Source organism: Anolis carolinensis, chromosome 6, assembly GCF_035594765.1.
Source record: "Anolis carolinensis isolate JA03-04 chromosome 6, rAnoCar3.1.pri, whole genome shotgun sequence".
Taxonomy (NCBI): domain Eukaryota; kingdom Metazoa; phylum Chordata; class Lepidosauria; order Squamata; family Dactyloidae; genus Anolis; species Anolis carolinensis.
In genome coordinates, this window is record NC_085846.1 from 41,217,040 (window position 1) to 41,242,492 (window position 25,453).

General features: G+C 38.6%; 1 protein-coding gene across 1 annotated transcript in view; it reads left to right on the forward strand.

Moving 5' to 3' along the window:
- Positions 1–25,453, forward strand: part of kcnh6 (potassium voltage-gated channel subfamily H member 6) — a 163,227-nt gene that overhangs the window by 19,155 nt on the left and 118,619 nt on the right. Inside the window, 1 exon segment of the mRNA XM_016994498.2 lies at positions 10,555–10,785. Within this exon segment, the coding sequence (XP_016849987.2) occupies positions 10,555–10,785 (231 nt within the window).

Here is a 25,453-nt window from a genome sequence, read left to right on the forward strand (position 1 = left end):
AAGTCTCCAAAGAAGGAGCCTCCACCACACCCCAAGGCAGAGAGTTCCACTGCCAAACAGCTCTCACAGTAAGGAAGTTCTTCCTGATATTCAGGTGGAATCTTCTTTCCTGTAGTTTGAAGCCATTGTTCCACGTCCTAGTCTGCAGGGCAGCAGCAAACAAGCTTCCCCCTCCCCCCTATGACTTCCCCTCATGAATTTATACATGGCCGTCATGTCTCCTCTCAGCCTTCTCTTCTGCAGGCTAAACATGCCCAGCTCTTTAAACCGCTCCTCGTAGGGCTTGTTCTCCAGACCCGTGATCATTTTAGTTGCCCTCCTCTGGACACATTCCAGCTTTCAACATCTCCCTTCAATTGTGGTGCCCAGAGTTGGGCACAGTACTCTAGGTGTGGTCTGACTAAGGCAAAATTGAGGGGTAACATGACTTCCCTGGATCTAGACACTATACTCCTATTTTGCCCAATGCACCATTGTGTCATTGCTCTGCTATTCTGTGTTCTTCTCAAGAAAATTCTCATAATTAAGACCCTATATTCTTATTTCTTCCTAGGAAACAAACATTTTTTCATGTCAGGAGTGACTTGAGAAACTTCAAGTCATTTCTGGTGTGAGCAAATTGGCCGTCTGCAAGGACGTTGCCCGGGGAACACCTGGATGTTTGATGTTTTTACCATCCTTGTGGGAGGCTTCTCTCATGTCCCTACATGGAGCTGAGAGAGGGAGCTCATCCACGCTCTCCCCGAGTTGGAGTTGAACCACCAACCTCCAGGTCAGCAACCCAAACTTCAAGTCACCTGTCCTGTCGGCACAAGAGTTTAACCCATTGCACCACCAGGGGCTCCTAGGGCACAAACTGCGACTCTGGCATTGATGAGTGAAAGGCAGGTAGAGAGATAAAGATTAAGAGAGAAAGGTGCATTTTTATTAAAACATGCTAAAGAAACCATATGATTGTATCTCCTTGAATGGGGAAAAAGAGAACACATGCTGATAAATTGGGCACTCAAATAAATGTGAGAATTCTATAAAATGTTATCTATTATTTATGATTTTAAAAGTATCTTGAGGGAGATGAGATATAGTTGATTATAAAAACCCTTTTGGGGAGATGATTAAAATAAAAAGCTTATTAGTTGAACACTGGAGTGGAAGATACTATTATTTAGAAGCTACAACAATGTAATGGATGTATAAGCAAATACATTAACACTTCTAACTATGTCTACCGAGAAATAAGTGTGTTCAATGAGGCTTATTCAGCCAAATAAGTATATATTCGCAACATGTGGTTTCAGGCAAACAGAGATTAATCAGTAAGAAATAGCGGTGCTGTTTTAAAATGTCGGATTGGGATTTGATAGACCCCAGTTCAAGAGTTCACAGTCAAGCATGAAACTCACAAATGACATTTGGACAGTTACTTTTCTAGCCAAATCTCCCTCACAAGATTGTTGCGAAAATAAAGTGAGGAGCAAAGTCATGTATGCCACTTCATGGGAGCCAAGGCAAGATGGAAAGTTAATGTATAAAGAAGTAGTCCCGTTTTTTAGCCATTGATTGTTCGGTTCCTTTCCATCTGTTAGATCCAAACATATGGAGATAATTAAATTACAGACATGGATCAAAGATCAAAGTAAAACGGCAGTCATGGATCAGTGAACAGGCCTGCTTATTCTAAATGAGTGAGCATTTCGCAATAGAAAATCCTCCTGTACCAGGGATCAGAATGGAAAAGGAGCCCTGCTGGATCACATCAGAAACCCACTCAATTCAGCATCCTATTTCAAACAGCCCATGAGAAGGGCATGAGGGATCTCTCCCCTTCCCCACAACTATATATGGTCTCTAAACAGGGATTCAATTCACCTTTAGCTGTATATTGCTACAATAGCCAATGACAGGCCAATTTCTCATGACACAAAAAGGGAATGATGTGCAGCTCTCTGGGAGTTGTTGAACTCAGACTCCCATGAATCCTTACCCCAGGCTATTATGGCCAGGGTTGATCGTATCTGGAGGTCAACAACTTTTCAAGGGATCTATAATTCCTATCCCTGTTCCATTAATTTGTCCAATACTCCTTTAAAGCTGTCTGAGCTACCAGATCTCACAAACATGTAGAATGAGAATGATGCCTCATTTGTACATAGGTATTTCCTTTTGTCCACCCTGATTCTGCAGCCAATCGGTCTTACTGTGTTCCCTCAATGACCTCAAGTTCTAAGAATGTAAGAGAATCAGAAAAAGTATTTCTCCACAGAATGCACACTGTAATAAACTTTAAACATCACGGGATTTTCTTTTAACTTTTGAAATGCCTCAGCACCCAGTAGTTAAGGCAAGAGTGGTTAGCTTTGGCAAGAGCAGCCACTTTTGGTTTTGATTTTCATGATGCCTGAGTGAGTGTCATACCTCAAAAGAGATATGTAGTTATATTGCTCATTTCTGATTTAAAATTTCTTTTATAGGAAATGTGTTCAATCCCTTGATCATTTAACTTTCCTTTTCTTAACTTTTCCAATTCTGTATCATTCCCTTGCCACTTTTCCCAGAGGTAGAGGGACAGAACTGTAGATTGCTGCAAATGTGGCCAAAACATAGATTTTTTGTTCACTACTGATCATGCTATTTTGATTCCTTTCTTCATCATCTCGAGCTTAGAACCTGTTCTTTTTAACTACTATACAGTGTGCTGATGTTTCATTGATCTAACCACCATGTTGCAAAATTATCTTTCTTATGTAGTTATTGCCAATTCAGCCACCATTAATGTTATGGTTTTTGGATTTTTTTGTCGCATTGTTTAACACTTTAGGATTAAACTGAATTTCATTTTCTCCTTTTGTTGGTCATCCGTTCAATTTGAAGATAAGCTTCTCTCAGTCTACTTGGATTCTCCCTATTTTGAATCATCCCATGCAATGCACTAAACTCACTGCATTGCAGATTTCCTGGCTCAACATATCTGATGAATATTTAAATGGCACAGATATGTCAATAAGTTTCTTGGAGAACCCCACTGTTTTTTTTTCTTTCGTTGTATTAATTGTCCACTCTTTCCTACCTTCTGTTCTCTGTTCACTCACCAATTACTAATCTGTAAGAGAAGCCAGCCTCTTACTGCTTGACCATTAAAATTACTTAGGAGGCTTTGATCAGGAGATACTGCAAAATGCTCATTGGAACTCAAAATATACAGCATTTTCTGAATCACCCTTTTTGTATGCTTGTTAACACTCTCAAAGTATGACAAAAGGTTAGTGAGACAAAAGGTTAGTGGAAGAACCCATGCCAAGTCCTCTTCATTCTGTCTTCAACAATATTTTCTACCCATTAAGCTTCAATAGGCATTAAGCCAACTGGCTTCTGTAATAAAGATTCACATTAGAATGGCTACTTTCCAATGCTTTTTGGGGGAAATGGCAATTTTAGCAGCATATTTTGTTAGGGGATTTGAATACTTTAATAACTGGTGTGTGCCATTGGGGCTGAGTGATTTGTTGCTTTTATTTTGGCAGTTAGCCCTACAACTTTATTTTCATCATCCCTATTTGACTGAGTCCTTCAGTCATTCTCCTGGGGAAAGATTGGTTCAAAAGAGAGAAACTTTCAAAACATTCTGCACTGAAGATGGATGCAATGATTTTAGCCAACTCCTCTGCAATTTTCTGCCCTTTTTCAGCATATTTCTCACTATCTAATGATTCAACTGGCTGGTTTCTTGATTTTCATATATTTACTTAATTCATTTTTGTTTATTAATATTTTAGTGATTGAGGAACCCATTGCTAAGACTTTAAGAATGTCTGCCTCAAAGTGACATCTTCCAGATGTGACTACAAGTCCTATTCTTCTTAACCTGCATTGAGACAAACAATTTAAGAATTATCAAATGTGTTTTACTACTTGCCTTATCATTAGCTTACCTTTCCTTTGCCAGAGTCTGTGACTGCTATCCCTTTCGTATGCTCCATCTGGGCAAGAATTCCAACTTTAAAGCAAAATCTCCTCATCGGTTTCCCTTCAACAAAGGCCTTAATTTTTAAAATGATTTTTTTTTCATAATTTCACAGTAGCCACTTTGGACATTGTTAGCAACCTTCTGCTTGTTTGTATGTTGCATTTGATAATACTGTAGTCTATTCCTACTCGGCTTGGCAACACATACATTCTGCATAAAGTCATATGACCTCTTCAAGGTTGTCTCTAATTCATTATATGATCAAATGTTCCAAGACAGCTTTCTCAAACCTGATATCATCCAGATGTGTCAGACTACAATTCCTATTATTTCCAAGTCAGCATGGGTTGGAGAAGGCTGGTCAAAGACACTTTGATGAAATTTGAGTGTTCATTTTGTCAATAAGGGTGATTAAAACCACTAGAACAAATTATATTTTCTTTGTCAGCGTTCTCTATTGCTTTCTCTACCTCAAGATCACCTTCAGAATATCTGCTTGAGCATGTCTGCAGTACTCACCTGCTTATTGGACCTTGTATTTCCAATCATATCAACTATGTGGAGGAGTGTAGTCTTCAGTGTTTAGCTTATTGAACTAAATGTCTCTTTGACCTACCACCCACACCATATGACCTTTCCCAGCCTTTCTATAGATTTTATATTGAGGTATAATTTCTATCTCACTGAAACCTGTTTCTTCAGCTCTTTTATATGCTCACAACACTTCTATTCTCATTTAGCACCAAGCATTCCAGCTCCCCCATCCAAACATTTACCCTGTTCACTAAATTTATTTGGCATGTCCATTTCCTTCTGTGACACTTCCAGTTCTTTGAATGACTGCTGTATCTCTGTTCATTGCCAACCTGTAAGGGTAAAACTTCTCTTAAAATATGTGGCAATTACAACCTAAGAGCACACAGTCTTCAGAGAATAATTGGAGTGGAAGGGACAAAAAAGAAACCAGCCCAATTTCAGAATTACCCACACATCAAGCTTGTCTATCCTATTTTATCCAGTGATGGCTGGTGCTTCGCTATCGGTGGGATTGCAAATCTACTTTGGGCTGTAAACTTTTAAAAAACTATTCAAGGTGGGGTACCAAGGATAGCTCCTTTACCATTTGTTTTTGCAAGCTAAGAGAGATTGTTCCAGCTCTGTTTGATAAGCAATAATAAAACTCTTCCATCTTTTCTCAATTATAACATCAATTTGCAGCACGGGACAGGATGGGCATTCTGTGGGTAGTACTCATGTCAACATGATTTATCAGATGCTTAACCCCAAGGTGTAGGATGTGTACTGTATCTCTGAAAATGTGACCAACTTCCTCTCTATTACACACCAGATGTTCCCTCAGTAACAGACCAGATGCTATTACATACCAGAGCTTCTGTTTCCAGTTGCTTAGCTGCAATCATTCATTAGGAGCCATTAAGCATAGAAACATTCTCATTTGTACCTCTCTTCCTTTCTGATCACACTGGCTGTAGCACTACGGTGGTATTGTTTATATATAAACGTTCCCTCCAGACGAGTAGACTCCGTAAAAATAATCCCCAGAGAATAAATTGTTGCCAGAATTATTTATCTTTACTTCATTCATATCCCACTATTCTCCAAAGAATTCAAGAAGGCTCACATCACAATTGTGAACACATTACTGATTTGAGTGCTGGACTAGAACTCTGGAACACCTCAGTCTTAGTCTTTGCTCAGGTATGGAAGCCCAATAGGGTGATCTTACAAAGGTCACACTTTTTCTTAGCCTTAGATGAAATGAATGGAAAACCTCTTCTGGACAATCTCACCAAGAAAAATATTACAATAGGATCACCATAAATCAGAACCTACTTGAAAAGAGACAATAACAACAACATATGATGGCAAAATATTATAATATTCAAATCAGAGAACAAATTGTAATGTTTAAAATAGAATATTAAGCCTTGTAAGAAAAACATGTTAATTAAAAATTGAAGTACTCAGATGTTAAAAGCCCCAGAATTAGTTGCCAGTCAGCTGTCAATATCCTGCCTGATTAATAAAAAGATCTTTGGCTACTGATGGAAGGACAATAGGGAAATAACATAGTCCAGTCTTCCTTGCAACCTCCAGTGATCTGTCCAGACTCTACACCTGCCAATGTAATTTATAGTAGAGGATTAAGCAGATAAACTCTCTTGGAGTGAAACTAAACTTGCTATTTTGGAATAGCAGTTATTCTGCTTATACTTTCTACACTTCCCTTTCAGCCGTCTGTACTTGTTATTTTGAACTCTCAGCATAGTTAGATCAAGGGACACTGGAACAAGTCACCCTTCCCAAACTTAAACTACAGCCTGCTCAGTTCGATCAAAGATGGACCAAGTAGAAAATATTCTATTCCCAGCAATCTTGAAGATCAGTATTTTTTCATTCTGCTTTGTATGCCTAGACTTAGTGGTATCTGCATTTATTTATATCTGTCCTTCAGTCTTCAGTTTTCACCACTATCCATCTTAGTGATGCACTTGTGTGGAGGACACCACTTTGCCTAATGACTCTTTGGCTCATAATTCATTTTGCTCAAGTTAGCTGCTTTAGTTAGTATTTTAGTAGAAATGTTTGTTTAATTGTTTTTTTGTTTTTGTTTTTTACTAATACAGTAGAGTCTCACTTATCCAACATAAACGGGCCGGCAGAATGTTGGATAAGCGAATATGTTGGATAATAAGGAGGGATTAAGGAAAAGCCTATTAAACATCAAATTAGGTTATGATTTTACAAATTAAGAACCAAAACATCATGTTATACAACAAATTTGACAGAAAAGGAAGTTCAATACGCAGTAATGCTATGTAGTAATTACTGTATTTACGAATTTAGCACAAAATATCACGATGTATTGAAAACATTGACTACAAAAATGCGTTGGATAATCCAGAACGTTGGATAAGTGAGTGTTGGATAAATGAGACTCTAATGTAGTTGTTTTGGCTTGCACCTTACTTTGAACGGGATGTAAACCAGCTTAGGTCTTGTGTAAGGGGAAGGGCAGGATTACAAACAAACAAACAATTTTTCATAAAGGTTTCCTGGATTCTTTTTGCATCATTACCGTTTTTCCCTCGCCATACTTTTGTCTCTTTTATAATCTCTCTGTCTCGATGCATGTCTGAAATAATAATTGTTATATTATGACTACCCAAAAGAACTAATATCCACCCGCTCTCTCCTCGCCTATAAAAAGTTGCTAAAATCACATCTTTGCACCCTGGCATTCAGAGAGAAGGAAGATTAATACATCTCAACATATAACATGGTCTAGAAATATCAAATCCTATCTAGATACTGGAGTTGATTTCATGCAATTTTAAAATAAGTATTAGCTGTTTTAAATTCTTATCCTGTTTAAATTCATAATATATGATTATGTCAGTTAGAGTGGTCTAGTTTGATTTTTGTCTAATTGCTATTTGATATTAAGTTATAGTAATGGCTCTTTTATTTTTGACTTATCTTATATTGTTGTGATTTTTAATATGTTTCTTTGTTGGCATTAAATGCTTGCCCTGAGTCCCTTTGGGGAGATAGGGCGGTCTACAAATAAATTATTATTATTATTATTATTATTATTATTATTATTATTATTATTATTACTCAAAGCAAGAATTTTTGGATATTTTACATCTCTCATCCTACTTGAATACAAATGTTTTTGTCTTTTTTATGTAGAATAATGGACACACTTCCACTTTGAGCTTTAACTGTATATAATGGCAAAATGCTAAATTGGAATTAACTTTTTTGCTTTGCTTTGGCCTTGATTAAAACAGCTGGATTTGTGTTTTATTTTGTGTTGGGGGTCAGATTTATGTCACCATGGAATTGCCATTATATTTTATTCCTGCCTGAATATTGCAGGCCTTGGTTCCTGCTTAAAGTAATGTAGGGATTCCTCCATTGGATCTTTTTATATATATTGCCATATTGTCTGTTAATTTGTTTAAATATTAAAAACAAAGAAGAATAAAACCCTCAACTTTTCTCATATTTAGCCACAATAGTAGGTGTGAGGAATGAAGGAGGACCCTCAATATATTGAGTAACTTTAGGCAAGGCTAGCGAAGAAAAAACAATTACCTGATGCATTGCTGCTCTTTAGGGGTACAAGCTAACATGGACTGGCTGTATGAATTCATAGGAAAGATCAACTGCACATTTCCAATACAGTATGAATGAGTAGCAAGGCTTGTATAATATTTAAAAGGACCAAAAAAAAATCTAGGAATAGCTGGAAACGGGAAAATTCTTAGTTTAATTGTACTTGTTTCTTTTTCTCCTATCAGATCTGTTCCCAATGAGTCATGGGTGACCCAACACCATCTACCACCTGAAATGTGAATTAATATAACCCCTCCATTGCAGAAAGGGAAGTCTGCCTATACACATCAGTTATTGCCTCCCAGATGCTAGGAGGGTCATTTATAGATTAGTGTGGCACTTTCTAAGAATAGCTATTTCCGCAAATATTGGTTCTATAGGATTCTAAGTAGTAGGCATTGCTGGCAAAATACCCGGTAAATTGCTTGTGCCACAACAGAGATGGGGTTCTAAGTCACTCTGCCTACAATGTCTGGTCCTGAAACCCTCTCAAAACCAGGCTTTTGGAAAACAAGTATCTCTGGAGTGCTGTATGGAGCATGCTGGAAATTAAGAGTTTTGCAGAGGGCCCTCTGAGGCCAAAGGAGCTGCTCCTAGCAACGTACTGCCTTAGATGATCTCCGCACTACCTAACTGTAGGGCTAAAAATGCAATTAGTTATAATTATGAATAGTTTCCTAAAGAATCTTGATGTGTTCTGTTGTGCTCACATGCACAATAACACTTATTGACACTTTTCAACTTTGATCTCCTGCAACCTGGCTTCCTATCTCAATTGGTAAATCTTATATCAAACTAATGGTGGGGTATAAATAAAGTTTTTATTATTATTATTATTATTATTATTATTATTATTATTATTAATATCCTGACTGCAATTTAGAACAAGAATAGTCCTGAGTGAGAAAAAGAGGAGGAGACACCCAAACTACTTTGATATAAATGTAATAAACTTAACAAGAATGTAGTTGCATCCCCATCTTGATGGTTTCAAACATGGGAGACAGCTATCGTTTCTTTGTCACAAAATATAATCTGTTATCTTCAGTATACTTTGCAATGACCTTTGGCAAATGAGACTGTGGTCCCTATCTTAAGACTGGTTAAATGCAAACATTTCCATAATAGCTGACTCAATGTTTGTTCTCTTTGTTCTCCTATCCTCACTATCCTCCAGTACTGTCTTGTACTGGAGGTCTCAAAGCCTGCTCATTGTTTTGTGATGCTTGTGAATTCTGGAAATTTCTATTTTGTTTTGTTTTTAAATGGATCAGCCATAGCTAAAGGAACTTTTAATATAACCTAATATGGTCTCAGCAGAGAATTTCTGCGGAAATCTCTTTTGATACTTTAACTGATAATTTTGCCAGAATAAAAGCCAAGAAGATGTCGTTCAAAGAGCCATTCCTGTTAATCATTAATTATTGTAATAACATTGTTGTTTTTTTGTGTTGTGAAAATCTTTGATAGTTCCAACTCTTAATTTTAGGAATGACAAGTGGTGTTTAGGGGTAATAAGATGACTCACAATTTCCTGAGATAAAAATACATTTCATTTGCATTCCATTAATTTTCCATTTGCTAACTTAATGAATTGGCATTCATTATTATTAATGAATTTACTATCATTAAATGCTACATACTAAACTATATAATACATTTATTATGTAGATATCCAATGCATTTTGTTATGCTATTTTATCTATTGATAGCTTGAGGGGGCAGGAGAAAAGCTACAAGACTTTTTTTGCCCTCAAATTACTTCTTTGTGGCCCAAGATTTAGCTTAGCCTATGGAAGATGGATCCCTGCATTTATACCCAGAGTGATATATATAATCCAGAATGCTAAAACATTTTCAGCAAAGGCAGGATATTATAGAAGGGGGGGATATAGTGAAAAATAAACACAGGAGTTTCTTACATTCAGTGCACTACTATTGCAAATCCACTCAGCAAGCATCTATGTTTAGATGATAACATTGAGAAGATGAGAACAAGCAGGAGGGAAATTGATATTTATAACTACCATTCTTAAAGTAAGGTCATAAAATTATAATGGCAACATGTCCTCCATGTCCTCCATGTAACTCGACTGCACATGTTAGTAAAAAGTGACCATTCTGTAATACAGTACATGTTGGCCATTGGCAGTTGATGGGTCTTGTGTTTGGAGCAATGGATCTCTTCTGAGCTTTGGATAGCATTATAGAAGCTATCCAAGGTTCTGAATCTGAAAAATAGTTCAGAGCCATGAGTATCACCTATAAAGTCTAAAGCAACATGTGGTATGGAATCACCAGTCTGACAACAAAGCCACCAGATACAACTGGCATTGGCATAAATAAATGTTTGCTCAGTCTTCCCATTTTATGTTGGTCTACTCAAGGGGTTCATGGTAACTCATGTAACTTACCTCTTGTTTTTCCATCCTACCTCACCACAGATCGCAAGTTCATCATTGCCAATGCACAAATGGATAACTGTGCCATCATTTACTGCAATGACGGTTTCTGTGAAATGTTTGGCTACTCCCGGGTGGAGGTGATGCAACGGCCATGCACCTGTGATTTCCTCAGAGGGCCTGACACTACACTCAACTCCATTGCACAGCTGGGCCAGGCATTGCTTGGATCGGAGGAGTGTAAGCTGGAGATTCTCTACTACAGAAAAGACAGTAAGAAATTGTTCTACTATTGATTGATTGATTTAGAATCTAGTAACTAGACCACAGCTAACGCTTGTTAGCACTATGTAAAAATAAGCACTGTAAACCTCCTTTTGAAGATCTTTTACTATGATAAATCCTGTGAAGAGACAATCCAAAATGAAACAAGGGAAAGTGCTAGTAGCTGAAATTCCTAGGCTACATGGCACTCAGTGAGCTTCTGAGTGCCTTTCCATGAAGATAACCCATCAACATTTCTTCCCCCTTTTCCTTCCTTTTGAAGCAGCCAGAAAAAGAATACCCACAGGTACTGAGTCAGGAAAATTCTTTCATCCGCTCCATTATATTTTTCTACTAGCTGAGTGGGCAGTTAGAGGATTCTTTTCTCTTTACTTCATCACAGGAAAAGAGAGAGATAAAAATAAGTAAACAAATACAAAAATGAGCCTTAATATCTCTGTGGTCCTGTACTTTTCTTGAGCTCTCTTGACTTTCTCAAGCTAGACTGACCAAATGACAAACATATCAGCTGATGAAGAGTAAAGAAGGAGCAAGTTGGAGGGAAGATGTTCCGGTTACTTTATTTGCTTTTTTCCATGGCTGGAAGCAGAAGTATCTATTATTCTCTGCACATTTTGTAATTTACAGGTTAAAGCTGAATCAAAACCACCTTTAGGGCTTCTCGGCAGACCATTTATTCCATAGCATAGAAAACATTGTATTTGGCTCACCTATCTATTATTCTGAGGACAAAGAAAGCATTAATTCAGAAGGGAGATAAAATAACCTGGATAATTTTCCCCTTGGGTGGCTTTAAAAATGTTCTACCATTGCCTTAATTGTGATATTAATTAGGTGTCATCAAGCAGAAGGGTGCTTTCGTTTATCTGAAATTCTAGAACAAATACAACCAAAGACTAAAAATATCCTATTAATAGCTTTTACCCTTTCCCAAAATCTGTTTAATTTTAAGCAAATTCAATTGATTCCATAAAATGGTCTTGCATCCAATAGTATGTCGAGAAAGTTAGTTTTGGACTACAAGTCCCACAGGCCCCAGTAGAAAGATTATGGGAGTTGCAGTCCAAATGGAAATGTTCTGGACTCTAGTTTAGAAGATCCAATCTGTGAGACACACACACAGAGAAGCTACAGCAGCGAGCCCAGGTTTCAAAAGACAATCCACCAGTCACCACCTACTCCCAACATTTTTCTATCCCTCCCCCTGCCATAGATCCTTATCATATAACATCTAGCACGCAGTGCACACATAGCTATATTAATTTAATATCTAATAAATGAAATACAATCCCACAAATGTTCATTACATCATAGAGCCTGTTACAAAAGAGAGTGTCCTTAGTTACCCATGCTCAGACTAGTTCTCAAACTTGTCTGCCAGAATACAGTCAAGATTCATCATCTGCTAAGGATGAGCAAATAGATCCAGCCACTGCCCATAATGACTTTTCCTCTTCCTACAATTCTTTGTTCATCTTTCCCTCCATTGGCCTAATGCCTTTCTTTCCTTTTTCCTTGTGTACAACTTCAATACCAGGCAGGTTAATGTGGAAATAAATTCTGAAATATTTAGTGAGGCTTACTGTTGAGTGTATGACTTAACCGAACTATGATTGCAGCCTTAACTCTTGCTTCTCTTGCTGTAATTTTTTACTTTCGTGCCTTCTTTCCCAAAATTCCTCTTTTTTCTTACCTAAATGTGTTTACCAGCCCTTTCCCACACACTCCTGCTTGAAAACAAAGCTTGATAACATTAATATATCTGAATAACTCAAAAAATAGACAATCACAAGGACAGACTATCTAGCAAATGTCTAAATGTAAATACCATATTGATATAAGGTATCTGATATAGTCAATGGGGGAAACTCATACTTCTGACAACAAACAACAAATATCGTTAGAATTATGGGCTTCTTTCCTGCCCAGATATTCTTGGATTGGCAGAAAGAAGGAATCACTGAGATTGGGCATAACAAAGTCATCTGCCTTTCAAATGCTTCTTCTCAATTGTGAGAAGAAGAGGCTTTGAAGAGAGGCCAATCTGGACCCCGCATGGGATTATTTAGATAAAGGTTTCTCTTTCTTGGTCTAATCCTTGGAGAGATGTCCAAATAAAATGGTAAAGTGATCATGCTGGCTGAGAGATTCTGGAAAGTATAGCCAAAACATTTTCCAAGCTCCGTGAATTACCTGGAACCTTGCAAATGATTTCTCTATGTTGATGGAACATGATATCTTATAAGCAATCACCTAGATCAGGACAGATCACACAAATAGTGCTACTGTGGGGTAGATCCAAAACCCTCCCACTTCCCTTTTGATTTGCTTCTGCCCTGTGCACCTTTTACCACAAATGATTATTGATAATTATTAAAACCCAGGTCAATGCCTTGTGTTTTCTTGTGTAAGTGAGGTTGTAATTGAGCCTGGAGAATGCAAACAGTGAAAAGAGGCAGAGGTGGATACTTGAGCCTTATAATGTTTGTAGCAGATACATTTTATGATTCAGGCCAGGCTTTGAGAAAATAGATAGTCCATTTCAGGATTTGCATTAGGACTTCATCGGATGTGTTGCACAAAGCGCGGGGGCGGGGGAGATTGTCTTCTTAGCATAGCATATCATCCCCTTCCATTTTCAAAGACATCATTTCATTTTACAAATCTCATCAGACACTTTATGTTCTCTGCCTGTTCCCATTTGATTCCACTTTCTGGATCATCACATGAGTCAGAGGAGTCCCCACCCGCTCCTCAGTCTTTCTTTTGAATGATCTGTTATTCCCATGCCTTCCTTCTCTCCATCATACCAGTGTTATAAAGCCACTCTGAGTCCCTCAGCAAATGGAGAGAGGGTGGGATATAAAACAAAGTAAACAAACAAACAAACAAACAAACAAACCACTTTGCTTCAAGCTATATCAGTGTTATTATAAACCCCTTTGCCACAGTTCCTTCCTACCATGCCTTTTAACACTCCTTTCATAGTTTAAAATTAAAATAATAAATTTGGGCACCAATATGATATGAATACTCATAAATGTATGTTCAAATTTAAATCAAAATTATAAGATTCCTCTAAATTGTTCCTGAACTTTCATAGGCATTAGAACTTCTTATAGTGTGTAAAAAAAATAGGAACAAAAGGGTTAAAAAGCTAGCAATATCACAATTTAGAAAGCCTAGATTACTATGAAGGAGAAAATGCAGTGAAAGCAAAGTGGTGATATCTTATAATAATACTATTCCTTAGGATTACATTAACCAAAAAATTACCCTTCCAGGCTTATGCAGAAGGATTTTGTAAAAGAAATGGAGAATAGGAGACTGCCCATAGGGAACACCCATTCCTCCATGTTACTGAAACAATTCAACACAGCAAATCTGACAGATCCCATCCCATATGTTTAATCACCCTCTCTTTCATTTCCAGGTTCATTGGGAGCTCAGAAGAAAGTTTCTCCCCATTTCTCCCCCCCCCCCCCCCCACACACACACACTTTTCTACATATCTACTACATTTCAGGGATGAAGTAGTTTTATGTCGTGTGAAAGGCTCCATGGCACTCAGTTCCTGAAATGTCTTAGAAGTGTGTGGCAACAGGGGAGGGAGGACTTGCACCTGAGGAGATCTTAGGAGTGGCAAATCAAAGGCAGCCTGTCAGTGAATGAAAGCAAGGAAGTAATTGTAGGACCAAAAGCTCTGCATTTTTAAACTTGGTATGCCCCCAGAATTTTATTTCTGAGAGTTCCTAGAAGCCAGAACACAACAGATATGCCAGTTCCAAATACAGTCATGAACAATGAAAGCTAAAAGATCAAAAGATGCACCTGCAGCATTAGAAAAGTTGAAGTGCATAATAGAAGAGTCACTGACAGTCAAGGACACTTGAAAGGCACCTGTCTTCCCCATCTCTTTTATGGATTTGCTTTCTACTTCGTTCTACCAACATTTCAACACTCTCATACAAAACCACTTCCCATCCTACTTTTCTTTTCCATGAGTTACATTTTGCTTCTGGCCTTAGATAACAGACCCTTTCACTTCCTCCCTCTCTCACACATCTAATCTCTCTTTTTCTTTCCTCCCCCATCCTCTTTCCCTCCCTTCCATTTTTCTTCTTTGCCAGCCTTGAGAAAGTGTTCATGTCTATTTTTAAAACTCTGTCCCACTAACAGGGTGAATATCATTGTCTCTGCTGTTTGACCCTCAGTCTGTGATCATCCATCTCTGTATTATAAAGTGGTGTTACTGGCTGGGGAAAGACCCAGTGTTATTGGCAGCTGCAGCTTAATTAGATGACAGAGCCTCCATCCGTTAGGTCTGTTTCTCACAGTGTTGCCAACGGTCTTCAGAACCTGTCTGCAGTTTATTGCTCTGTGACTTGTATGGTCCTTCCATGCTTTTGGAATCCACTAGAGACAAAACAGTGAGTGGCTCATGTTCAAAAACAATGTCTGGTGCCAGAGAGAGAGAATAAATAGTGGGCAGATTGCCCACGTTTCTCAGAAGAGATGAAACACTAAACAAGGCACCCTGAATTGCACGAACAGCAGAGCAGTGTAAGAACTGGAAAATGAGTATCTGTATATATCCTATCCAGTATGAGACATACACACACACTGTGATCTGTATTAATAGCACATATTAGACATATAAAGATATATTGATATTTTATGCTTGATATTTTATGCTACTTCTGTTTAAAGTTGTAGAATAAGGAGGTAGACAGTACAGTCAGGCATCTGAATATCTTGTTCGACCCACTTTCTGGAATCTGAGTACTCACCAAGCATTGCCCACAGATGTAGATCAAACCCCAATGCAATCATGGCTAGAGAATAGAAGACTGTGGGGTGCGGGCTTGAGAAAGGATATGAAGAAAACTGCAGTTCTCCAGATAATCATATTTTGTGCTTCTTCTGCAGAATACAAATGGAGGAAGATGCTTTTTAAAATGAATGCACATTTGTAGGGATTGTGCAGTACTCATATTGTACATGAACCTTAGATCCCCTGATTTCTGCTAGACCTGTATTCACCTCAATTTTTTTTGGCAAAAACCACTTCCCTCTCCCCAGTTTTTCTGCTGTAAATCATTTGGGCATGTACTTTAAAATAATGCCCTTCCCCAATACTGCCCAGAATAAATGTTTGGTTCTTGGAAAATCACTTCCAAGCTCAGAAAATGGTGGTCGTATGGGCTGTGTTTTAAGACACTGACAACACCCCGCTCTTTACAGAGCCCTCATCTTGGTTCAGAATAAAGAATGGACATGCTGAATCACTCTGCCACCTTTAGATACTTAGTCTAAGTAAATAGCCCATTATTTTCTTCCTTAAAGTGACATGTTTTTGTTTGTTTTTGGAGAGGTTCCTGTTAAAGAGACTTTTGTCATATCATGTACCGTAATTGTTTTCACACATGTATCTTGCATTTATTTTACTTTTTTAGTGATTGGTAACTGAAAGGCAAACACAGGCTTAGTTTGCAAGTGTGATTGCTAAAATATATAGAACCATAAAGATATATCTTGGTGAAAGCCTGCTGTGAAGAGAAAAAGGTGTTAATGATAAAAAATATGCATTCTCCTTACCAGTTATCCAGAACCTAGTGTTTTGAAATTAGTTTAAAGGCTGCAGGTTGCCCATTCTTAATAATAATGATTTAATAATAAAACTATTTATACCCCGCCACCATCTCCCCGTGGGGACTCGGGGTGGCTCACAATGTTACAAAAGTAACAGCGCAAATACATTAACAATATACACAGTTTAGATGAGTGAGCGAGGGAGGGTGGGTGAGAGAGTGAAGGCCAGCGGCAGCATCAAGAGCCTGGAAGAGGCGGCCAGGTCCGGCTTCTCCCACCATTCCAGCCAGGCCATGCCGGGAAATGTGGATGAAGGGGCAGGACTCGTGGAGGACTCTGCCCCCTCTTCCGAGTCCTCCACGTTTCCTGGCGTGTAGCGGCGGGAGAAGCCGGACCTGGCCCTCTCTTCCAGGCTCTTGCTGCTGCCGCTGGCCTTCATTCTCTCACCCACCCTCCCTCGCTCACTCATCCGGCATGAGCAGCCTTCCTTCTTCCCTGGCTGCAGGAGTAGAGGCAGCCAGAGCAACATGGCAAGCCCAGAGCAAGGGCCCAGCCGGCACTGGTAGGGAAGAGTTCACTAGCTCCCGGGGCTTGCAAGGGGGAGAAAGGCCACATAGCAATTAAAATAATGTATAAATATTAAAATTAAAATAGTGTCCCTACTTCGTGGATTTCTACTTATCACAGGAGGTCCTGGAACGGAACCGTTGCGATAAGTGAGGCAACACTGTACTTCTATCAGAAGCAGTCAATTTCAACAAGTTCACTGCTATCTGCTGTTTCACATATTCATAGTAAGCCCAGGAATGCATCAGTGTGAACATGGTGATCATACTGTATGCTTTTAATTCTGCCTGTATTGACTTACAACTGAATATCTAATTGTTTTTTAAAGAACTTTAATATTAAAGTTGAAAGACTAAAACAAATGAAAACTCTACTTTCTAAAATAATCCTAGTATAGCAGAAATGCAGACTGTTGAGATATCTTGGACTGTAGCTCTCAGCATCCCCTGCCATTAATTATGCTGTCTACTGCAATCCAACATAATCTGGACGGCAATGCAGAATACAGATGCACGCAAGTACAAAGCTGGAAGGGTGATGTTCAGTTTGTATTCCAGGAGTCAGATATGAGTTAGGAAGAGGAAGATTGGGTCAAGAAGGCAACTGAAGCAATAGATTCTCCGAATCTCAAAAAGGACTACTGACTTGAGCTTTGGAGAACTCTTCCTTAACCCTCTGTTGACTGCTCTACGTCCTCCCCCTTGGCAATTCTTTAGCCCCAGTTTCCTTGTTTGTTGCGCTGACTTCTACCCATCTGGCCATCTCATTTGGTATCCAGGGGGATGCCACTACGCCCTTATGCAGCTCAGTCAGAAAGGCTAATCCAGTCTTGTTGAGGATCAGTCAAAAGTTAATTTCCTTACAAGATGCTTGACAGCTGGGCTTGACAATGACCGAGCACAGCAGCGCTATGGTTCATTACAAACTAAGTCACTTGAATCCGTCAAAGAGGAGCGTAAAGGGTGCTTCCACTTGCAGGGAAAAATACTAAAACAGCAATCATTGAACCTTTGTAAGCCTTAGTAGTTAATAATCTACTTCACTGCACCAAACCGAGCCTACGAATAGCATCCGTTCCACCTTCCATGATCTAAGTTGCCAAGTGATGTGAGAAATCAGCTTTCTCCTAGTCTGCCTATTGTAGATTTGAAAGGAAGCAGAGACACAACAATTATAGATAATGTATTTGCTGAGTGTGGCTAGAAATTCCAGAGACCTAGACAAAGCCAGCAGCAGGAACGATCTGCTTGGGACAGAAAAACAGTGGAGATGTTACTGTACTTTCAGAACACTGTTCTTTTATGTACAGCTTCCAGAATGCCAAAACCAAATGGCTGGGGAAGGCTAGGCACTGTAGTCTGATGTGACAGCTGTAGCTCTGTGCATGGTAGAGCAGCTAGTGCTGATATACACAGTGGCATCTGTTTCCCCAAACCCAAACTGCAGGCAATAGAAATCCTCTCTCTTCTCTGTCATTTGTGAATTACGCCACAAGTGGAATGTGTGGATGGGCACTGATTTTCAATGTGAACATTGCCATCTTGAGAAAGAAAGGTTACTGCAGAAAAATAATTCCATGTTCTTTATTTTACACTGCCATTCTTTCTCAGTCAGCTGCATTTTATTTTATGTGAAAGGACCTCAAGCAGTCAGGAGTGATTAATGTGGGATCAAATGAAGCTTTTGCCATCCTGCTTCAACAAAGTGGAGGAAAGGGGAACTTTGTTCCCGTCAAATAACTGTCTAATGGTCCCTTTCTTTTAACAACACACTAATATAAAATTAGAGAAATCTAGTAGCCCCTTTGAAATTAACCAGGAAACAAAAATCTTAAAAACAAGAAAGTGAGAGTGGAAAAAGAGATGTGGTTTAAGAATTAAAGGTGCTACAACCATTCTTTTTCTTCTCTTTCCCTTCATCCTTTGCTGAAAGAGACATGGCTACTTCTTGGGGGGAAATTCTTGTAACATAACATTTTGAGACGAACTCGGGGGAAAATAGCATGAGCTTTCATATATTGCAGTCCACCCATCAGATGTCAAGAGGGGTAGACTGTAAATCCAGAATAACGTATGCTGGATGTTTTCTCTAGTTATTCTTAAAGGTGCTACTGGATTCTGTTATGTCTTTTAATGCTAAAAACAGGTTAACATGGTAATCTCTTTAAATATTGCCTTTACATGTGAACAAGATGTCTGTGTGTGCAGGGAATGTATATACCTATAGACTCATGTATAAGTCTAGAAATTTTAGTCGAAAAAAAATCAACTCCCAAAACCCTGAGTCACCTTATCCATTGGTCAAAGTACTGTATCTTAACTCGTATTTTTTTAAAAAAGGAAATACTTCCTTCTCTAATGAGTAGTAAAAGGTAAGAACTTAGTCCATCCCAGGAGAACCGAAAGGGAACATTAGTCTGAATCTACTCTCTCTGCTGTGGCACTGCTTCTGGCCTTTATGAATGCCTGGCTGTGGAAATGGCAATGGTGGCCAGGGATAGCTGGCTCCCTGAGACAGCACTGGTGCTTTTCTGTCTTTCTAGAACAAACCTCAGGTTAACTACACATCGTATCAAAATCTATTATTTTGGCCACAGTACATTTGATTGTTGTATATAGAGTGTTGATATCTCCATTCTGATCCACATCCATATGTAGAGGATGCTTTTGCACATAATATTCAGTGGAATGTGAATTCAGGCACACATGTATATGCATTTTCCCATCCACATTCCTGTCAACCTATGAGGGGTGGATGAAAAGTTTTGAGCCTGCCTGTGAAGGAGCCACTGTGGAATGACCACATATTTTCTGGGGAAGAACAGCTCTGCATCATTCTTCCCTCCAAATTTCACTTGCATGCAAGCTGTGCTCTCTGATGACAAGGGGAAGTTTCAGGAAAAATGGTAACTCCCAGTGTTGAGAACCATGATGCGGGTCATGCTATTTTTGACTATATGTTTTTGAAGGGATACGTGGCAAAACAGATTCACGAAGTAACACATTGGGAGAGTCTGCTCCACATTACATGACATTGAAAAGGTAGGCAGCTGGCCAAGATGTGCATGGATAACTGGTGCAACTCCTAGGAAAAATAATCCCCCCCCCCCAGGGTGGCTAACTTGGAACAGAGATGGGAAAAGTGTGTTGAAGTGGAGGGGGGAGTAAATGGAACTATCATGAAGTTTCATTACTGTTAGATAGCTGCATAAGAAGTAGGTTCACGATTTTTCATCCATTTCTCATAGTAGATGTATATCCATCTTGTATGATAGTAGAGGCAGAAGTCTTCTATGTCTGAATAGCAGTTGCTGGAGAACAAGAGTGAAAGAGCACTATTCCATTCTTGCTCTGCTTTGGGACTTCCAATAAGCATCAGGCTGGGCTCTGTAGATATTAGATAATAAGATTACTGGACTAGGTAATCTGCTGTTTGATCAATCATGCCTCTTCTGGTGTAGTTACCAGTGAAAGATAAAAGAGATGTCCCAGCCAAATTGAAGAGTAAAAGGGTATAGGTGTAAAAATGGAGAATAGTGAGGCAATACAACAATTCTAAAGCTGGGGCAGTAGTGTCATGGATGAAAATCTACAGCAGAGGGAGGCACAGATGGGGGAACAGAGAAAATGACTGGCTTTGGCGTTCCCGGATTCATTGGATAGGAGAAGAGATTTATTTTATTATTTAAGGTTTTTTTTACCCTGCCTTTCTCCGCAAGCAGACCCAAGGCAGCTTACCACAAAATAAAACACACAGTACAAAAGTTAAAACACGATTAAAATGAAACCTTCATAAAACCCGTTACCATCTTTTCCATATATGTTCATGATTCCTTCGAAGCTGAGTGCATGGCTCAGACATTGCATTGCTCTTTGGAATTGGTAGTCCATAGCAAAGTGGGATAATTTTAGTTATGAGTTGGATGCTCTTTCTATGAAAGCAACTAGATCATAACAAGGATATTTTAATGTTTCTTTCCTCAACTTCTTCTGTCTAATAGCTTAATTGTCAAGCAAAATAGCAGGTCTGATTAAAAAAATAGAACTATGGCCTACGAAAACCATTCCTGAACTGATGTATCAATCTCCTAGGAAGACATTTTGTTTGCTTTCTGGGACATCACCACATCCCACCTTTGAATTCAGCCCTGGAAAACACACACACCATGCTAGGAATGGTCTTCAAGTAAAGCAAATTGCTCTTTGAGACACACACAGAAGAAAATGTCAGGATTTTTTTCCAGGCTTCTTTGAGCCATCAGAGATCTGAAGAGTGAGAGAACTACTGGCTGTGCAATGAAAACCCCCAATTTCTAAGACACATAAAAACCAATTTGTGCAAATGCACTATGAACAAAACAGATCATGCGGATTATGTAAATGTTGCATGATTATATACAGATTTCATTTGGCACCAGCAGTTAATAGTTTGAAACATTGCTCTGTGTTAGATCAGATGGTCTAAAATAATTGGAAAGTAATGGCAGGGAAGGAGGGGTGGGAATTGAAGAGAAACTGTTAAGTAGGAGTAGTGGAAACCACACTTACTATGGGAAAGGGTCATTGCAGAGTAAGGAATCAGGAATACTTAACCCACAGATAACTGGCTGGCTGGGATGGCATACCTTTAAGCTTTTCACAGATGGAAATTGGGAAATCTGTGGTTAAACAAAATCAGAGTGTAGGGCAAGAGATAAAAAATATATATTATGAAGTGAAAATCATACATGAAGAGATACTGCAGCAGTTTGTTTTTGCCTGGGCCTATTGGGATGGCCAAGATATGCCCTTCTCCTATTCTCTTCCCCGGGTAACTTAATTGAAAGCAAATTACTACTGCATTTTGAACAATGGATGTAAGCCAAGGGAAAAAGAGGAAAATGGGAGGAGGAAGAGAAACTGAGGCATTTTAAAAGCAGCGGAAAAAGTGGTACGTTGGGATTCTCCTTGTCTAATCAGGACAGTTGATGGGTATACAATGAGAGAACATCATTTCCATTCATTTTTATGATAATGTATCAAAACTCACAAATGTATTCACTTTCAAAATGTGAGCTTGAAGCAGGGGCTAACAGAATTCAGGAGAAACTAAAATTGATAAATTTATGCATAATGGCTTCACTACTTAAAAATGTGAGTATAATCCCTGTATATTCCAGACATGTTGCTGAATTAGGACATCCTTTTTTCCTCTTGAGACACTCCACGTGTTTAATGCCTAATTGTGTTGGCGGTCCAACATTGTCTCCTCCATGCTGGAAATTTCAGTTCTTACGGGATTTGGCTGGTCTGGAGATCTTTTTCATATGTGGGCTAGAATGGGCTTGAGATTTAAAGCTTCTGTATGTAGAACACAATGAAATGGGCTGTTTTTCTACCTATTTGTCACAAATGCTTCATTTCTATTGTTAAGCATACCTTTGCAATCAAATAATTAGAATCATTCTTTTAGTATAATTGTGAAAACCTGATTAAAATTTACTAGAAGCAAAACTGCACAGCGTAGTGCAATTGCAGCCATTTGTTAAAGGAAAATTGATCTTTAAACTTGCTGGTTCTACTATTGACTTTCCTAGCCAAGCAATACCAGCAAACAGAATACTCCCTACAGATTATGTACTACTCAACCAACAATATATTTTTTAAAACCTTTTGCTTCTGTATACAGAAACTCATTTTGGTGCGGATGTTTTACTGGACAGCAGTTTTTCTATTTCATTCCAAGGCTTGAACCAGTTGTGATTTCTCGGATTACTTTATCTAGATGATATCTGTCTTGGCAAACATTACATAAAGTACATTCACAATTTTGCATCATAGGTCTTAATAACTGCAGGCCAAGAGCCTGTTTGGCTGATAATATTCAAAATAATTATTGTTACCCTAGCAATTTGGTTGCTTACCGATTTTGTATTTGGCTCTAATCTTGTGTGCTGTTTGACAGGAAGCGTACATCCATGAAACAGGGCTTTGTTATCTCTTCAACCTTTTCATTTCTTCAGTTAGCAGCTGATTTGGAAATAGAATTTCCCTCAAATCAGATTGATATCTGTTCTGTTTTCAGACCATCAAGTCTGAAATAATGTTTATAATCTCTCTTCTACTGAGGAAGGGGAAAGGAAAGAAAGACCTATTGTGCTGGTTCAAGGTTCCTGCTATATTTTTATAAAACCATGAACCTGTGACTTTACCTCAATTCAAGGAAAGTTTTGTGGCATTAATTAATAACATTACTTGTGATGATGCTCTACTGTGGTGTGTAGTGCGGTTTCTGGGCTGTTTGGTCATGTTCTAGAAACATTTTCTCCTGATGTTTCACCTACATCTGTGGCTGGCATCTTTGGAGGATCCTCTGTTGCTAGAACATGGCCATACAGCCTGGACCCACACAACACCCCAGTGATTCCAGCCATGAAAGCCTTTGACAATCCTCTATGTTGAAAGAGCAGCATGTGTTCTAAAGGCTGTTTTTTAAAGAGTCGTAATTTGCCTGAGTTTGTCCAGAATCTGTGTATTTAGATCAGAGCTTGTGAAAGGTTTTTCCTTTTACTACAACTCTCAGAATCCTGATCCTCAGTTCTAACGATGCCGACTGAGAAGTTGTAGCTCTGGGTATTTAAGAACCAGCTGAATTTATCAAGCAAGTCAAAATTCAAGCAGCTCCAGATTCGAACCTAAGGAATCAGTTACAACTGGTTACTAATCTGGAGGAAAGACAATTTATCATTGTTGTAATAATATGCTGGAAAATGCAAGTAGATCCTAGGCTGATCCATCTGTTAATCCAGTAAGAATGTATTGTACACATAGCACATTGAAATGAATAGATGTTGAAGAGTCAATATATTTTGCAGATTTAACCTTTACATTGGGAAGGAGTGGATTGTTATGTCATCTGTGGATCAATATATTTTCCCTCTTCTCTTTACCTGCCTTGAACATCTAAATTAGTGAGAATATTTGTCCTAGAAGATAAGGAGCCATAATAGGAACAATATGTTCTTCAGGAGTAAAATATGCTAGGTACTGAAAATATTCCTGAGTGGGTTGTTGAATAAATGTTACATATGCATTATGAATGGCAGAGGTTTCCCCTTAGAATCAACTTATCTGATGAAAATATTATGGGTTTTTCTGTTTTAAGGTGTATAGTTTAATGAATCACATGACCTGAAGTAACCAAATTGCTGTTCCAATACAAGATTACAAAATGTTTCAGATTCCAGCATGGCTGGAGAATATTTCAACAGATGTTTGTGATATAATGACAAATGTTAGATATTAGACTGTGATATTCCATTAAAGAAATAGTTGGCTTGCTTCTGAAAGACTGATTTGAAAAAAAAATTGCCAAGCATAGGTTTAGGACAATGGGGCCCAGTTTACCTATAATTCTGTTGGTGCAATTTTTCTAGATCTTTCATTGGCTGGGGCCAGAGATGGAGGGGAAAAGTTTTGCATGCTGATGCTTTTTCCTCAGTCCTTTCTTGAACCTTCCAATGTTTCGGATACTAACAGCATTTCCTGTGTTACCTGAGTAATGGACTAAAAATTTATGGGACCCAAGTGCAGGTTTCAAGGAAGTTGTAGGGCTGGAAATGAGGTTATCAAGAAGGATGTTTTGCTCTTCATTTTGCTTTCACCTTTGATTCCATTCAGTGTCAATGCCACGCACATGTGTTTGAAAATCGCATGTTGTTTTTGGTTGAAATTTCTCCAATTGCCCCAACCATATTAATTCTGCTTTGAAGACAATGCTATAATCCTGGCAAGTTAATGATAAATTTACACTGGAGTAATGTCAGTGGAGTCACTGAAGTATAATTTGGACACAGCTGTCTACTGCAGTTTTCGCAATCCTGATGTCACCCAAATGAATTGGACTATAACTCTCATTATCCTCAGCAGCAAATATACTGGCCAGAAATGGTTGATTACAAGGTTACTCTCAGCTTTCTTCATCTGATGATGGCTGAGGCAGCTCAAAAACCTCTGGAGGACCATCTTGATGTTGAACTTGTAGATGTGAATTGCATACTTAATTGCAGCTACTGAAAAAAAAAACTGGACATGGCTTCTTGAAATGACAAATAACTCCTGGTGAAATTCTCTCTTCCATTGCAACCTTTAAAGGTGTAGGATCTCCAGATGTCAGTCTGGCAACCCTAAATTCAACAAATCTGGAGGGCACCAAATTGGAGGGGAATGTACTGGACAGTTGTTCCCATAGATTCCAGAAAGATATAAATTGGATAAGAAGGGAATTCATTCCCACTTAAGAGATTGTGAAATAGATATTGGTGTGCACAAGGATCACTAGGCATGCCCCAACCCACCTGGAAAGTGTCTCTGCAGGCACTTTCTAGCACTCTGTAATAAAATGCTGCCATAGATTTTTTTACCCTTGCTATGTGGCCTTAGAAAATAAATCTTGTAGCAGGCCAAGTGGGAATGAATGAATGGAGGAAGAGATTTCAAACTAGCTCAAAGACAAAAGA